Genomic DNA, 18415 nt, shown 5'->3' on the forward strand with positions numbered 1-18415 from the left:
ATATATCATACATGCGTTAAACCTCCAATGCATAACTTCCAAAAATAATGAATGCACAATCAAGAACACAAAAAATCTAATAAGCAATATTTCATCGGACTCATATTTGTTGCGGATGGTGTCTTGCACAAAGCCTGAGTCCTCAGCCTGTGCCTGGAAAGTGGAGTACTACTAGCTGGTTTTGGAGCAGCTCCAGTCAAAGCAACGGGGGAGGTGAGTGGGAGGGGGGTGAGAGAAGCCTGGAGACCCGGGATGACATCACCTTTCCTGCCCCCAGCCATGATGTAATGTTTCAAAACAAGCACAAAAAAATGCTCAGGTGGTTTGCAGAGCAGCCCAGTCATTAATGTCTCCAACAATTGTCTCCGGGGGTGGGGGGTGAGGAGGACAGAGGGCGTCATTACATCACCGCAGCAACCAGACTGCGCCTTGGGAATATCAGAAACTCCTGCCCAACCCCCATCATCTGGAGCTTTCTAGCAACAAACCAATTAATCAGGTTTTTACTGACTAATAAACAAAATTTAAAGGAAAGGCAGGCACATTAAACCCCCCCCCCCCCTCAGAATAGCATTAAAGCTCTCATTTTCAGATGCAGAGAGTGCTAAACGCAAGAGATGGAGGTGGGGGGGGGCGGCCTCATGTGTCACTGTAAACACACTGCAAAGTGGGTGTGATAAGCAAGGCCATGCATGATGCTTTACTTGCTGATGCGTAGCATTGGAGCCATAAAAACCTCATTACATCTCCAGAAAACAAACACATGGACTCACAGCGATGAGATTCCAGCTTTAAACCAAAGAACAGGGGTGGATCTGTAGTCATATACTCTAAAAAGCATGAGGGGCCCAAATTTTAGTTCTAGAGAGATCCTGAGTTAGTAAGCATCTGACATCAAAATACTAAACTGACATAAGAAACATTTTATTACTTTACTGTTATACAGAACCATAAAGCACAACAAATATATAAATATATAATGGGAATTTGCCTTTTGGGTCGGATCGAAAATGACATCTAGGAATCCAAGAGTAAAACACGAGACTGTGTTGTTAGGTTCTATACAAAGACTTAGTAGAAATGTTGTTTTTTAACTAAACAAACTTAAAAATCATTTATGTTGGTTTCTCTTTTTATTTGGAGGTAACAAGATTTCAACAAAAGTAGAGCACAACTGCAATATGTTAGGAAAAGGAAACTATTTTAATAATTTTTACAAATAAACACCTGAAGTGCGTCGTCCATTTTGTTTACAGAAAATAAATGTTTAACTTTTGACATAGATTCTAATTTGGATTTAAATATGAACTTTGACTAGGCCTTGGTCTTCATGATGCTGGTTGTTCTTTGAACCAGAAACAAAATTGCTGCATTAAATCACACAGTTACGTGACCCATTATTGAAACTGGTTGCACTTGACATTATTTAGGGGTTTCGGAATAAACGGAGGATGAATACATCTGCACAACATCATTTTCAGGTTTTTATTTGAATCCATTATGTCATTTTCCTCCAACGACTTAAGTATGCAAAACATTAAAAGTTTGTGTGGTTTGAATCTTTCTGCAAGGCAATGTCTATAAGAAGCTGTAAGGAGTCAGAAAATCCAACCTCACATCAATAAACAGCCGGTTAAAAGTTCTTTGATCAAACATGAACGTTTTGCTCCTCTGATCCTCTGAAAGACCTGCAGCATCCATTAGAAGATCAGAGTCTCAGGTTTTGATTTATTGATCCATTCCTAAACGTATTCAGTGAATTTGTTTGGAAGTCAACAGAAAGCCACGTGCAGCAAGGACATTAATCAGTGACATGTGTCCCATTACGACGGCTCTAAGTGGCGTTGTGAGAGCGGGAACAATGATCTAATAAAAAGACTCCATTTTCATAGCTGCTGCAGCTCATGGGATGACTTCATTTTTCAAGCTGTTGTCACCTGCACGGTGCTCTGGAAATAATTTGATAGAGATGCGGGCTGCCAGACACGCCTAAAAGATTACACTTGTAGGTTCATCAGGGCAAAACATCTGTTGTACTGGAGCGCCTGCTGGAAGCAGCATAAATCTGGGAGGAACATGAACTACGGTGCTTTCAAGAGAATGAGCAGCACATCGAGAGCAGGAGAAGTTCATCAGTAACCTGAGGTTTCCGGATCAAGTCAGATAGTAACTGAAAGGTTACGACCTGGTAGTCTTTACTTCTTCAGGTTCAACAGTCAGTTACAGCAGGAAATGTTTCATGCTTGTGATGATCACAACATTCAACTTTAACCTCCAACTGCATCAAGAAAGGGAGGAGATTCTCAAATTCAAAAAGTATATCAATGCAGTGGTTATAAAAATAACCTAACCAACTGATCAATATGGTCCAAAATTATGTTTTCATGTAACTGTAGTAGTTTTCAGCAACTTATATTTGCCGTTTGGCTCTTTATGGAGTAACATGATTACGACAAGCTGATATTAGCAGGTTTATTAGCTGAGCTGTCTGCTCAGGCTGCAGTCAAAAGAATCTCAATATATCTAAAAAATAATAGAAACATATCTTTAGTTTCACAGGATTACACATGTGAATGTTTTCCATTTTTAATTTTATTAATCATATTTTAAGATATCTACTCAAAGGTTTAGACCAGACTGCCATATTAGTCTGCAGTGTCTGATCAAGCAAATTAGCTCAACCATAACCTGATCAAACAATCCTATTATGAGCTTAAAGCACAGATTTTCATCATGGTTCAAAGAGACAAATGAGGGAAACTGTGAGATTGTTGCCATGCAGGCATTTTACCATTCAAATAGATGTTCTCCATCTATCATGCTCCAAACAGTCGGTCTCTAAAAGTACCTGGCAACCTAAGCTTTCTCTATACCACAGGTTGAAAACCGAAGCCCAGACAATAAATTAGCAGTTCTTCTTCACCTACAAAAGCCTCTATTTCAGCTGAACTATTGAGCCAAAAATATCTGCTCCACTTTACTTCAACACTTAATGTTTGATATTAGGCTATTAATAACAACAAACAGGGCTGTTGCCTTTGTGGAGTATGATGGGGAAGGAAAAGAGGCGTGGGTGCTTAAATCAAGGAAACAAAGGATACTTCAAATAAAAACTGCATAGTCTACCCACACACTGCTGACAATAAAAGCATGAAGAACTCCTTTCACTGTTGCCACTTCTATTCATTTAAAAAGGAAAGCTGAAACATATGAGAATGAATTATGCAGGGAATTAGCATAGAATTTAAACAATCATGATGTTTTATGAAAGAAACGCTGAAAGTTCAACTGGATCATTGAGAAACCAAGCAGTCACAGATGCAGGATGAGGAATAATTGTACAATAAACTCATTATGCTTTGATCACTGCCTTTCCTACACAATTTCCATGCGAGAGTGAGGTTTCTGTAACTCTGCGCAGCTGAGGCAGAGCAGGCAGTCACAAAGGACAGCTCTAAAAATAGGAGCACGGCTTTTCTGCAGCCGAGAGTGGCAGGTTTGTTCTCTCTGCATTTACCAGCAGGTATGAGCGATCAGTGCTTTGAGCTCTGATCTCTTCCACCTCTCCCTCTTAATCCCTTTCCGCCCTGTTACTGCAGCACCCTAATGAAAGACTGAAAAAGCTGCAGATCTATTGGTGTAACAGCATTCTATATGTAGCAGAATTATTAAAACTGAAATCTTCCATCTGTCACGACAACCAGAGTAGAGATAATAATAATCCAAAGAGCCCAAAGATAATCTTCAGGGAAAAAACATGCACCTCAATCATCTCAATTGTTACCATTATCACACTTTACAGCCCTATAAGTTGTATAAGAGTGATAGTTATCATCCCCCTGTCATTACATGACAACTGGATGTGGTAGTGGTTTTTTTTTTTTTTTTTTTTTTTTAAAGTAAAATCAAGATAAAATGGATGGCAGCAGCAGAATGGGCGTCTTTTATCAGTCCTTCTTATTAACAATTCAATTCATATTGTTGTTGACGTGATGGTAATAGAATTGGAGAGCGGAGCAGAGCTTCCCTTTCCATCATTATCAGTGCCCGCGCCTGCAAATGGAAGGTGTTTATTGAGGAAGTCTGCTAGCAGCTACAGATAGGACGAATGGGGAATCAGACGCAGATAAGCCTACCGAACACATGCAGCTAGAAAACAAAAGACGCACACTGAAAACAACAGACAAACACTGCTAATGGATACGGTACCTTCTTCGGTTTATTGCATTCCTGGAAGCCGAGTTAGGGGGCGAGCCGTGAAAGGAAGCAGAAGACAGGAGAGTTATCAAATACGACACTTTTCAGCTGAGGGTGTGAGAAACTGGAGGTGCAAACCTTGCTGACATGTTAAAAATAAATCATACACCTGGTTTTATCTTTTTCTATCTCCAGATTAGCATATGAACTGTGAAACCTTTGCATTAAGAACATCTAAGTTATGAACAAAACAGCAGAAAAAAGCTTTGAAAGCCAAGTTTCAATTAAATACATCACAGAATGTACTTTTTACCAACAGTTTTAATGATCACTGTTGGTCACATGTGACATCAGTGTTGTGATTAAATAAAAGAACAAAAGCTGTGTAGTCGACCCCTGTCTATCTGAGGAACATGTCAAATATTTGAAAGAAAATTCAGCTTCGGAAGCTGAAATACAATGCTGGGTGCTGATTGGCTGAACCCCAAAGAGTAGCGCTAAGGAAGACTGGAGACGTTAGCTTCTACGGGGATGAGAAGGTTTTCGCTGCAGATAAGCCCTGAGTTTTGGGACGGTTCTGGGCAGCTAACAGAGTAAAACTTTTCTCTTTATGTTTAAGTCAAATTAGAATTGAATTTGACGGTTCCTGAAGCTACATAAGCACAGAAAGAGAAAACATTTTTTACTTCTTAATGGTATTTTAGGAAATAGTTGAGCTGGACTTCTTGTTTTACCTCTGTGGTGACCTTTAAGAAAATTAAAAAAGTGTTGGAGAGAAACTACTCTATTATAGTTTCAGCTTTTGAGGTTGGAGTTACATTTTAAACAGTCAAGCTGAAGGAAAATCAATTATCTGACATCTACCTGGAAGGTGCAAACCTCGCTGACACGTTAAAAATAAATGATACACCAGTCCTTCCAGGTTTGGGAATGTCTTCCTGGAATTAAGTATGAGTTTAAATAAAGATAGAAGGGAGACATCCAAATCAAGAACTTAAAAAGAGCTATGGATCTGATCTGCTGTGCAGCATTCAGTAAAGAAGATCCATCAACAGCAGCCATGTTGACATTTCCTTCTAGTCTGAGTGACAGAGAATCCCCACAAAGACCTTAAGAGAGTGACTGAGAAAGAGATCTGAGAGAAAACCTGTGTGTGTGTGTGTGTGTGTGCAGATGTGTGTGTGTGTTCATTTTGAACAAGGCACACAAGTGTCATCTTACAGTGTTGAGTACACAGGAGGCATGTGTTGAATCCTAAACACTGTCCTTTTTCACGCCCTGATTTATCCATGGAAGCAGAAATATATGTGAAATATTTATCTTGATCCTTATGAATCCAACATTTATCTTTTTGTTTTCAGTGACGATAAAAAATTATTGTTTGGATTTATTCATGATACATTAAAGGACAAACATTACTTGAATAATTTTCCTTGGAGTAAGAATTAGACTAAACCAACAATGCCAATCCAATGCCAGGTTGGCATTGGTATGCCAACCCAATATACCAATGTCAATACAGTTTAATGCACAAATGAGAATTATTTGTGTAATAAAACTATTAACTCACTCAAGAAACCTGCAGAACATTTCTCTAGTGCATCCATGTGGCATTTAACTATTAAACTACTAAAGTTTTCCTGAATTTGTTTGTTTGGGGTGAAACTGAGATCTGACATTAAAAGCAGGAATCTATGCAGTTCTATAAAAACAGTAAAATCTACACAACCAGGTCACCTTAATTCCTTTACTGCACAACTTTGAACACTCAAAAGAGACAATGCAGTCTAAATTATCGAGTAACCTAATGTGATGTTTGCATTGTAGCCCTTAAACGGGCAGCAAGATTAATGTTATAGATGCTTATTTCTTTGATTAACATGATAAACCACTACACCTTTCCTGCACTTTGGAAATAAACGTAATAAATCACTCCTGACTTGATTGATCTCTGGCTTTACAGAGTAACAGAGAACTGTAGTGAAGTTCATCAGCTAATGGATGTTAATATTAATCCCAGTTCAGTCCTCTGTGTAACAGAATTCATTCAGATCAGAAAATAAACATGCTTACAGTCATGAGAGCAGACTCTATTTGTGTTTAAGGAATTATCCTCCATTATATTTGAACCTTAAGGGCCTAATAAAGTTCCTTTAACAACAGCTCAGCTTCAGATTGTTTGTCTTTGTGAGCCCTCCCACTGGGAGCTTCAATCTGAGGTGAGTCTGACTTTGATTTTTCACCCATGGTGCTCTGCAGCAGCTTACAACCTGTACCCAGTATTGCTCAGGGACAGGAGGAGTTCGCACAGCTGCCTGCAAACAATCTGGGACCTGAGAGTTATACAACAATCTCTATTTAAATCAGGAAGGCCACTGATGCTTCTAGCAAAGAAATCGGTTATTTCAGGATTCACCAAGTATTATGGCTGACATTTAAACATGTTTAGCTAAGCACCAAATTAGAGATGAAGATATTCAAATACTACTTCATTGTAATATACATCATTTAGTGTCTCAAACATTTTAACAGAATTGAACCATTTTACTAGTTTTTCAAAGGGCAAAATGCTGTTTAATCATACTGCACCATCTTAAAGGTGGCAACGTGGATCAACTTTTTTGTTCTGCCTTGATGTTTGTTTGGATTGGATGCATGTTCTACTGGCATCTATAGGCATGAGGAAGTTGAGGCTATGGACTGAGTTTCTCTCCATGGTTTCACACCTGTCCTCACATCTACCTTAAAGACGATAAGTGAGATAAGCCCTTTTCTTCTTTCGCTTCAAAGAATCTCTTTGTTGTGCTTCTCTCCTCCTCAACAAGCCTCAGGGAGGAAGGACGGAACGGTTGGGTTATGCCTGGCGTTCTAAATGCTACAGATTAGCATGCTATGCCAGCTTAGCAACCGCCAATATTCAGCATCTAAACTACCTTCTCCTTCAGCAACAGCGTTATTGTTAAATAATCTGCCTTCCATACTGTACTTCTAAGTGGGCGCCCATTTGGTAATACTGGTTGTCATTGCGCAGGCTCCATCCTTCTCACAGGATTTGTTTCCGAGCACAGAGTTCAGAGTTCGTGCAGAGATGTCGGGCCATGAGAAAGTTCAGAACCGTCCAGCCTGTATTTGGAGATCAGAGTAGGGTGTGATAAAAGCTGGAAGATTACGTTTCTCCTTTTTAAGAGGAACAGATTCACAAAGTTGGAGACAAAAACAGACGAGTACCCTGACGAGGACCCGAGGGAACGCTGGGAACGAGAGGAATGCTGTGAGACGCTTTGGAACAGGAAGTTGTGTGCAGGAACTGCATGATGGCTATTTACTTATTTCTTTGAGATTTTTTTTTCCCAGGGAAATAAACTAAAGTGCAAAGAGTTTATGTGGAGGAACAACACTCAGCAACCAGCTAATTTTTCTTCAATGTAAAGATAAAAAACAAAAAATAGATCAAAATCTGACAATTTAGTTTTGATCTGCAGCTCGAATATTGAATTTTTTTTTCTATTATTAAATGCATCAAAATTAATACTGGTAGTTTCACAGTGTCATTCTTTGTAGAAATTCAGTGCAAATATAAAAAAAAAACATGCATTTGTTGTTATATCCATATTAAAACAGTAACTGGACCTATTTAATAGTAAGCCAAAGTTATAAAGAGCCATTGTGGAAGGTTCAAAGTTGCAAACCAATGTCTCATATGTTATAATCCTTAGTAAAAATATTGGGACTGGCAGAGCAGACTTAGAAGAAAATCATGAATCGGTCTTAGTCAGGAAAAGCCTGACTGGTGCATCTCTACTATCTGCGGTTTGAATTACTTTTATGAGATTTTAAAGAAAGTGGAGTTTTCTCCAGCTGTAGCATTTCTACTTCCACCTCCAGTACATGTGCACTGCCTATCAGCTGGAAGAAAATACGCCATTACATTTTTTTCGTAAATTCACTGAAACCGCAACATCTCTACGAAAAAAACCTGATGACTTAGCCAGTCACTTTAAAGAGATCACAAACATCCCAACATGAATCACAAATAGAGCTACTCTGACACCAAACATGGTTCCAGAAGAGACTCAGTTAGACACGCTGAACAAACTACAGAAACATTCATTAAAAAGACGACAGATCAACAAACAGAAAGCTGAACGGTCTCAAGAGTCTCTAAACAGACACAGAAGTGGAGCAACTCTAATCCAACAAGAAGAAGGGAAACGATTTAAATCAGCAAAGATCAGAGGAAAGCATGAAGGAGCAGAAGGGCAGGGCGAAGCGAGCAACCCCCCAAAAGACCAGACATCACAGCACAACCTTCTCTGACCAGATCAGCTAAAGGCAGAAAACACAAAGTTACCTTAACAGCGATTACAGCGGAGAAGCGGCTCTGGAGAACAGCGAGAATAAACACGGGCTGAAACTCACCGTGTGGTAACCCCGGGCTACGGGCGGCTTTCCAGTGGGGTACGGGTCCACCGTGTCGATGATAGTCTGTCGCTCGCCTTTCTGGTTGATCTTCCGAAAGCGCCGCCGGGACTGTCGGTGCGAGGCTTGTCGCTGAAAGTACTCCTCATTTTCATCCATATAGTCCACCTGCAAGCAACACGGATAGAAGGGGAGTGACTGTCTTCGTCTTCATTCACACCCCTCTCCTCTTCCTCATCCTCCCATCAGCAAAAGAAAACAAAATAATAACAACAAAACTCCCCCATGTCCCTCCTGCCTCCCGCCTCTCTGGTTGCGTAAAAATAGAAGTGTGTGTGTGTGGGCTGTGCGGCGCGGCGCACACCGACGTCAGAGGATGCTCGCATCACGAAACAAGAGACAGTGAGGAATTTGTATGAGAGTGGTGAGCTGGGAGAGAGGCGGACTGACAGGCAGACATAAACAAAGATGAAGTTCCGTGCAGAAAAAGACACTTTGCTACCTTAAGTTAAAATCAGGTTAAATCCCTGCTTCCATTCATAATGAATGAGGAGAAGGAGAAAAAAAACATAGAAAACTGGAACAGGACAGCTCTCATCCTACCAGGTAATCCTAAAATAGTTTTTCTATCTTCATATTCGGGGCCCAATCCTTCTCATCTCTCTCGCTATTTTTCACATTTCTTGCAGCTCAACCTTTGGGATTACGCTGCTAAAAACCTCACTCCGCCTTACCAATGGCTGCCATGACAACGGCAGCAGAGTTGTGTGCTAGCGAGGGCATAAAAGCGTGTTTGTGTGTCTAATTGCTCTCTCTAAGCTGTGTGTGTGTGCATGTGTGTGTGTGTACAGTACAGGCACCTCGGCAGCGGATGAATGTGCTCATTTCACTGCAGCTTCATGGAGCCGAGTGGAAACTTTGCAGCAGGGGAACCTCTGATCCATCCTGCTTCGTAATTATGAAACGGCTTGGCTTCTGGGATAGCAAAAGCAACAGCTAGCAGCCAGCAGACCAGGGTGGAGGTGCTAATAAGGAGGGAGGATCTGCTGGAGTTGTCGTCCCATCTGCATGGCAATTATGTGAAATGAAGACGCGCTGTGATTGCAGCGGTGGAAGTCCATTGTTATTCCTGCACACTGACAGCATGCAGGTTACCTCTGCTGCTTTTCTTGGAAGGAAGATGAAAGTAGGGCATGCTTGCACTTCCTTGAAAGACTGCAGTGCTTGTTCATGGGTGAGATTTTATTATGTGGTAAAAACAAAAAACAAACAAAAACAAACAACAAAAAAACAGTTTCATCACTTCCTGTCAGATTATGACCGCAGATTTCATTGTATTTCTGTGAGAGTTTATGCAAGATTTCACAACAAAATAACAGGGGTGCATCAAATTGGAAATTTTGCCGATATCAATATCTGATAATAATGTTAAAAAATGACATTAATGCCGATTGCGATATTGGGATGCCAATATAATATGCATCCCAACAAAATAATGCACCACTGAAGACCAAAAATCAGAAAAAAGTGAGGCGAAGGTTTGTTGAATGTTTTGCTGCTCAGTGTCAAAAACAATATTCTCTTGGAAAAAAAAATATTTTGGAGGCTTTTACTGTTTGCAGGGTTCTTTATCTGACATTTTGGTGATGACAACTGAAATGCATTTCAGAAGGGGGTTATACTTTTTTAAAATGTGAAAAACATGAATTTGTAAGTTTTTCTCATAATGTTTAAGTTATGTTTAAAAAAATCTAATACTTTTAAACACTTTGCAAAATCATTCAATGTTCTGCTGAACCACAGCAATACGAAACTTGAACAAGAGGAAATATGGAAATGTTTGGCTGTTGATGTGTTAAATTGTTGCTATTGTGTTAATACACATAGATAAAATGGAAGATGTGGAAATAAAAATGGAAAAATTGTTATTGGCGGGAAAAATTAAAAGGAACTTTGAAAATAAAATGGATTTTATGCAGCCGTACATTCACATGATGAGACATGGTGGTGGCAGAATCACTGAAATTTCAATGCGTTTTATTAATAAAAATAAATGTCCTTCTCCTTAGAATATGAGATAAAATTTACACAAAATACACTGAAGTTTGTAGTTTTAATGTGTGAAGCTGCTTTTATCTGTTTGTACAGTGTGGCTGGATGAAGCTAGAAAACAAGGACAGCTTTTTGAACATGATCAGTATTCAGCACTTGGCTTCATGTTGAACCTATCAATAAAATCAGCATATTTGTACCAAGATTTGTTTTTTATTTTAGCCATAAGATTTGATTTAGTGGCTTTAATTTCTTTTTTATGGATTGATCATAAAGATGAGCACATTTATCTTTCATAAAGCCACAGACCATAAAAAGCCATCTTAACACAAACCTTGTCCAAAGTGGAGTGATGTAGTTACAAAGTAATGCTCTGGGTTTAGTACTGAGGCATTGATAAGAAATGTTGCAGCAGTATTTTACTCATGATGTCATATCTTCAGCTTTTTGGTGTCTCATGTAACAGTAATCTAAATCTTCTCAGGCCTGATGTAGCACAAAACTGATCAATTAACATTAGGACTTTTACTTTCTGCGTTATTTATGAAGCCTCCAAGAATAAAACCTCACTCTGAGGATGGGTTCATCTGTGAAAAGGTGGCAGATTCATCTTAAAATAAACTTCTAGTTGGGTTTTCTTCTAGTCTTCAGGTTTTAAACTGTGATGCGTTCAAGTCTGCAAGTTGAAAGGTCAACAGATTCGATGCATTGCATTGGTGTATTAACAGACTTGAAGTTGCAGCTGTCTGAATGTGTCTTGGCAGGATCCTCAGCAGTCTATGGGGTGACTTCAGGCCCCAGTTAGCTTCTGTTCAGCAGATGACTGTTTCCTGCTGCCAACTTGGCCGCTGCACTTCGCTCTGAGGGGAAATTTCATTCTCAGCCACTTTTAATTTTAGCAAAGCCGCATTAAGAGGGAAAAATCTAAATTTAATGAACACAAAGGTCTTGATGCTTAATAATATATCAAAAGTATGCTGAACGAACCTCCAATCAAAAGGCCAGTTTGTGTTAAAACTTGATATAGTTTATATAGCAGGCCACACAGGATGATGCAACTTTCACACTGCAGGTGGTAAGTGGATAACTGTGGGTTTAACAATAATCCATTAAGACATGATGCAACATGCGAGTGAACTCATGTCCACATTAATGGCTGTTTTCTGAAGTTTCAGTGGATTTACACAGAGAAAATCATTCATACTGAGCTCCCAGCACTTACTGTCATTTCAAAATATAAACTAAAACTGGCTTCAAATTTATGGAAGACATTTCTACAGTGAACAGTAAGAAGAAAAGGAAAGGTAAGAGGTAGAAAGAGCAGAAGGAAAGACAAGGAAGGAATGAGGCAAGGAAAGAAAGATGTAAGTAGGACACAAAAAGTGAAAGGGTGGGATGAAATTAATGAAGAAAGTTATTAAGGAAAAAAGGACAAAAGCAAATAAAGAAGAAAAGAAAGAATGAAGGTCATATGGAAGGAATAAATGGAGGACAAAAGGGAAGTAGAACATAAAAGTGAAAGGAAAGAAGAATGAAACTGAAAGGAAGTAATTAAGGAATGAAGATGATTAGAATGAGGAAGGAAACAGAAATGATGGACAAAAAAGGGACACAAGTGAGTAAATAAGGAAGAACACAAGGAAGAAAGCAAGGGGGAAAAAGCAGAAATATAAGGAAGAAGGAATGAAGGAAGAAGAAAAAGTGGGCAGATAGGATACAGTGAGTGTATGAAAGGAAAGAGAAAACAAAATAAGTAATTGAGTAAGTAAGCAGGGACATGGAAGGAAAGTGGGCATAATGACAAGAAAGGATATAAGAAAGGAATGACAATGGGAATAAAGTGAGAAAAAATAAACATCTGCAACATTTTCTTTTTCCATACTTATTTATCTTAGAAAATAAATCAGATTTCACACTTTTCATAAGAAGCAAGTCTGCTCTGAGCAGGAGTTTAAAAAGCAGAGAAATGAACTCACCACAATCATTTCTGAGGGTTCAAGGACGATGCATTCACATCCACGCCGCAGGCTGCCTGCTGATCGCTTCCCAAAACTAAAGAAAAAATAAAAAATAAAAAAATGTCAATAATGCACCGTCTGGTTTGACTTGCACTATATTCACATATGAGCACGTTTCTCTGTTAATCTTTGTCAGCTAGGATCAGAGGAGAATCCCATAAATGTTTGCATATTTCTACCCAAACACAGTGAAAAGCTTTGACTGTACACCGCCTCCTTTCAGATTCAGGAGGGAACCACCCGGCTCTGGAAAACTCCACTCTCATGACGTCAGTTTGCAAAGCAAGCCCTCCTCCTAATGATCAGAGAAATAATAAAAGCAGCAAAGATCCAAAATGAATAATAATAAAAAAAAAGATTCTCAGCCATGGAAATTTTAAGCGTGCAGATCCCAGTTGTGGGTGTTGGGAAGAATGCTGCCTTTGTCCAGAACACGATTCCCATCTAGACGAACAAGAGCTTCCTTGTTTGTTATTTTAAACATCTTTCGCTTCACAATGTGACCTAAATCTCGATTGTTTGCTCATTGTTTGGTTAGATAAACTCCTGAGATTTATTGGAGTTAGTGTAACAAACCATCTCTGTTTATATCACTGAGATACAGGAGCATTTTAAAATATAGTCCTCTTAATCAAAAGCATCTATTTTATTTTAAAAGTACTAACATTCAAGTAATATTGATTATTAACAGTTTTTATGTTTGAAAGATACCATCATACTTGATAGCTGGCCAGTGGTGGTTAATTCTCCCTTCAGAGGTAACAAGGGGATTAACTAAAAAAAGTTTTTAACGTTTAAAAATTTTCTTTTGACTTTAGCATATGAATTATTTTCAGAGCGTACCCATTGTGCACAAGTTCTGGATGAAAACCCCAGGTTGAAACCTCGACCAGAGCTTTGTCACTGCAAAAACACAACATCTTGCCAAATGTTTTTGGTTTAGTTTCTACTGTAAATATCGTGGAACCTTTGAAATAAGACAAAACTCACATAGAAGTAACTTTTCAGCAAGATAAAGAAGCTTGTTTTAAGAGAATAATTCCTTAATATTGATGAGAAAGTACTGGTTCTAATGCTATATTGTTACTTATAGGAAGTTACTTAAATTACTTACTTAAAACAAGCTCCTTTATTGTGCTGAAAATTTACTTGTGACTTAGTTTTGTCTTATTGCAAATGTACTGAGGTCTTTACACTAGAAACTAGACAAACTTACTTGGTGTGACTTTGTGTTTTTGCAGCGTTGGTGAGAGTTTTTCTCTAACTCCAAAGTTGAGGAAACAATGATATTTGTGTCAGTGATTAATTTTGCTAAAGCTGCAGCATGTACTTTTAAATAAGGTCTGGAGTGACTCTACTAAAGTTAGCAAGTGTGGTCGCTGTGACAGATTTTTATTTTTCTAACTGGAACCACTGGCCTCTCCAACACAGACTCTTGATTCAGGATCAACGAAGTTCATTTTAAGTCCAGTTATAGTTACGTGTTGCCACACTGTCTGGAGTGACTTTACTTGGCTTTTAAACCATAATAACTGTGAAATATTGTAGGATAAATGCTGTATTGGTCTGATTTCAGGGTATTTGATCCAACCCTGGACACTTCTGTGGAGAGGAAGATGTTTCAGCTTCAGTAGACATTATTTCCATAAACAACCCAGATTTGGACTCCACAGTGGAAACCCACACAACTGACAACCCGGGTGAAACAAAAGCTTTTAGGAAACTAAAGTCCAAGAGAAAAAAGCCCAATGTTAATTATTTATTTATATATGAAGGATGACGACTACAGACCACCACTTGTTCAATATTTAAAGATTTTTCTGTGGAACTAAATTCAAATTATGTGCATAAAATCTGCCTAATCAAGGGTTTTCCCAAAGTGAAAATCAAAAATATTTGAAAGAAAATTCAGCTTTGGAGGCTAAAATAGCTGTAAAGCTACTTGGCACGCTATTTATTTTGCAAAGCAGCCAATCCAGGACAGTCATTCATTTTCCTTGGTGCTGATTGTCTTGTACTCCCAAGCATAGAGAGTGTAGACATTAAGTGAGTGATCACATAGACCATTGGCAATCCTTTCACATTAAAAGCACCTCGACATTTTAAATACTCAAGTATCAGTTCTTCAAATAAGCTTTTTTTCTTTTACCATATTTTTGTTGCCTAACGTCATCAACTAAGCTATAAAGATGCTTAAAATCCACTGGCAAACTTTGGTATCTCAGGTAGGTAAAGGCGCCCAGAGATTAAGTGAGTGGCCAATGAGAGCAGACCTCTGGCCCAGCAGGACATAAACACTTTGGGCTTGTGGCTACATGTTATAGCTGGGGTTTGTTCACGCTGGGAAATAATTACTAGCTGGCTGCAATGGCACAGAGCAGACACATTCATTTCTCCAAACAGATCTCGCTGGCTTTGCTTTTCTTGTTCTAGAAAACTCTTAGAAACGTTATCAACTCTTGTTGATAAAGTGACAAAGTGTTGTTTAGTGACAAAGTGGATTTTTCCAAGCTCCCTTTGATAATTCAACAATTTAAAAAGCAATAAGTTAAGCCAAGAGGCTTGTGTTAAATCAAAGAAAACATGAGCGGCAGCCTGAGGGCGATGGCAGCGAGTGGGTTAATGCTGATTGTTGCTGTTTGCTTTGCCTGAGCTTCAGTCTAACGCCGTTGTAACTCTGCTTGTATTCCCTGACAAACACAAGCCTGAATTCCACCACGGGACAAAACACACCGACGCGAAGAGCTTACTCAGTATTTTTATTGCAGTTCTCGACAAGAAGACAAATGCTGTAATTCTTTTGCAACTGGTTTCCAGCTCTGCTGATTTGTCAGGGAGGCTAGGTCTGTTTCTGATGCTACCAGCAGCTCTAAGCTGTGTTTCCACCCATATACATATCACAAACGCATCAGGCCACCCAGTGCAGACAGCAGAGTGACATGTTCAATCATGCTCCTCCATTCCTGACATTAGTAATCCAGTGCTCAATTTTACATAAAAAATAAACGCACCGCTGGCAATGTGAGATATTAAAGCAGGGATTATGGAAGTGCAGCGTGGGGGAGGAACACAAAACTATCTTGTTTGGAGATTAAAGCTTGTAGTGCTCCAGGACTAGCAGTGAAAATAAAAAAATTAAAAAAGTCTTGCAAGAGCAGAAATTATGTGAAGAATTGACTGGGATGGTGGCACTTCTAAAATTAATGCAAATACTTGATTTTTATCAGCAGAACTGATGGTGCTGAAGTGCACTGAGCAGTTCCTACTAATTACCAAGGAATGAGGAATTTAGTCTGAAGTGAGCTCTGTTTCAGCTTTCCTGAGAACTGCATAGGATGGGAAACTTCCAAAACCAGAAAGACAAATCTAACAACCAGAGAAATACGTCAGAATTAATCATCACTCTCCTATTTTTAACACAGCAATGCTGCAACACAGATTGTTTTTTTTTTCTTTTACTATTGTTTAAACCAATGATAAGAACCTGACGAAACTCGCTACTATTCATTTAGTCCTTCACTTGCTTGGACTAGGACACGCTCTCCATGTACAATGCAAAACTGCTGAGAAGATTCTTTACATTGCTGAATTAGAAGAATAAAATGGTGAAATAAAATAGCATATATGTTATCTTTAATTACAGATTGTTGTGACAGATAGGACTGAAACGATTAATCAGATTAATAGTAATGAACCGGCTATTGAAATAATAGTCAACTTATGAAGTAATTAATAAATAATTTATTGGAGCATACAGACTAAAAAAGGCAGATTGCTGAAAACATCATATTCAGAACAGTAATTGAGCCAAAACTGTACAAAATATACACACTTTGTATTTAAGATGAAAAAACAATCTGCTTTAAATATGTTCTACCCAGAACTCCTCAAGAGGTATTGTTTTATCTTCACCAAGTGCAAATTGTAAAAAATAAATAAATAAATAAAAAAATCTAAAAGTAAACGACTTTTATTAACCTACTATTAACTGGTTAATCCAAAAAAAATAAACAATCAGCTTTAACCTGTATTGACAAGTCAATCAGAAAGGGCTGAGATTGTATATGTCAATATCAGAAGCATATTTCTAGCTGCAGATCATCCTTTGTTTCAAATAATGAAGCATGCACTGAGGAAATACTGTTATGGTATTCTAGACAAGAACATTTTTATTTTCTTTTTCAAAAATGAGCTGAATTTGTTTAAATTTTCTGTGCATTATGGATTTGTCTTAATCAGATAAAAAAATTGGCAAAATTTGTGCCAATTTTTTATCTTTATTGAATATCCTCATCCAAAAATGATATCCGATAACTTTATCCTATAAAGATATCCAATAAATGATTATTTGAATAAAATAATCACTAATTGGAGCCCTAGATTCATATCCCTGTCTTGTTTAATTGCATGCTAATTTGTCAATGAATGCATCAAAACTAGGAAGTTGGGCATCATCAGAAGTAGTAAAGCTCATAGGTAAACTGTTCAATTCTACGAAATCAGAATCATCATTTCACCTCCAGCTTTTATATCCAATAAAGTGTCAGCTGCTACTGTTCAGTCATCTCTGACAGACTCTCCTCTGCCTTGGTGGCCCTTTAGCATTCCAACCAACCTGCGCATCTGAAATGTCATTCCACAGGGATCACTAACCCTGAAGCCTGGATCCTGGATCTGATCTGGGTGGATAAGATCTCTTCACTTTGCTTAGGTATTAAACTCACTAAAAGGGAAATGCTGGATTTTAACACTACAACACTCTAAGCTGAATAAAGTTTAGATTCCCTGGTTTTACAACACTTTGGAACAGTATAGAGAAGAGACTGGAGGAGAGGAGTGACTGGTCATGATTCATAATTTGATGAAAACCACATTTGGGTTTGAAGTGCTCTGGAGCATCTGTATCAGCTGCAGCTGATCGCTCGTCCACCTGGCAAAGATGAACAGAATGCTTTGGAGGATCATCATGGCTGGATCACACACAGCCTAAACCTTTACCCTCAGACCCAAAATAGAAGTCATCACTGAGGCCAAGAATGTCCAAATGACTCGTGACTTTAACTTCCCAAAATACAAGTTTCCTGACACTGACAAGAAAGGGAAGAAGTGTGTTTAAAACAACTAAAAGAACAATTCATTTGGAACATATCCAACACATTTGTGAGACAATATGTCTTGTTTTGGTTGTTATAAAGTTGCCAAAAGTCGCATGCCACCCTACAAACCTGAGAAATACACACCCATTCCTAGCTGACATATCCTAAATAACTTCAAAGGCGTGCTTCACATTCCAGACGTGACTGCTTTACAGCTACCAGCTCCCGGCGTGGAGACGAGCCCCACTTTAAGCTCACAACCCTGAACTCCACAGAGTTGACAGAAGATGTAGTGAGAGCTACATAATCATGTCTTTAGGTTGAATCAGACTGAAGAAGCTGCAGCTGCTGCCGGAGTGTGAGCACTCACCCTGTCACTCTAAAGTGCTCGCAGAGTGACACGACCACCTGGGAAGACAACAGGATCCCACCTTAAAATATCTCCTCCTGATAGTCCGGAAAGAGTCCCAAAAATCCGTCCCAAGCTCTGGGACTAATGTGTGACTGCAGCATATCGTCCTGCACACACCCGCTGCTGCCGTCGGAGATCTGCGTTTTGTGAAATGGGAGTGTGTGGCTCTGAAAGTGTGTGTGTGTGTGTGTGTGTGTGTGGATCAGCTCCTGTCTAAAAGC

The 18415-nt window shown here is 38.8% G+C and overlaps 1 protein-coding gene across 1 annotated transcript in view; it reads right to left on the reverse strand.

The window, feature by feature from the left end:
• Nucleotides 1–18415, reverse strand: part of rapgef2b (Rap guanine nucleotide exchange factor 2b) — a 95995-nt gene that overhangs the window by 27388 nt on the left and 50192 nt on the right. The window contains exons 5-7 of the mRNA XM_015015142.1: nt 12645–12720; nt 8617–8784; nt 4210–4230 (exon numbers count right to left, since the gene is read on the reverse strand). Coding sequence (XP_014870628.1) covers nt 4210–4230; nt 8617–8784; nt 12645–12720 — 265 coding nt within the window. The remainder of the gene's footprint in view (nt 1–4209; nt 4231–8616; nt 8785–12644; nt 12721–18415) is intronic.

This window comes from Poecilia latipinna, unplaced genomic scaffold (assembly GCF_001443285.1).
Source record: "Poecilia latipinna isolate Pla-1442-1.1 unplaced genomic scaffold, P_latipinna-1.0 Scaffold1886, whole genome shotgun sequence".
Classification (NCBI taxonomy): Eukaryota; Metazoa; Chordata; class Actinopteri; order Cyprinodontiformes; family Poeciliidae; genus Poecilia; species Poecilia latipinna.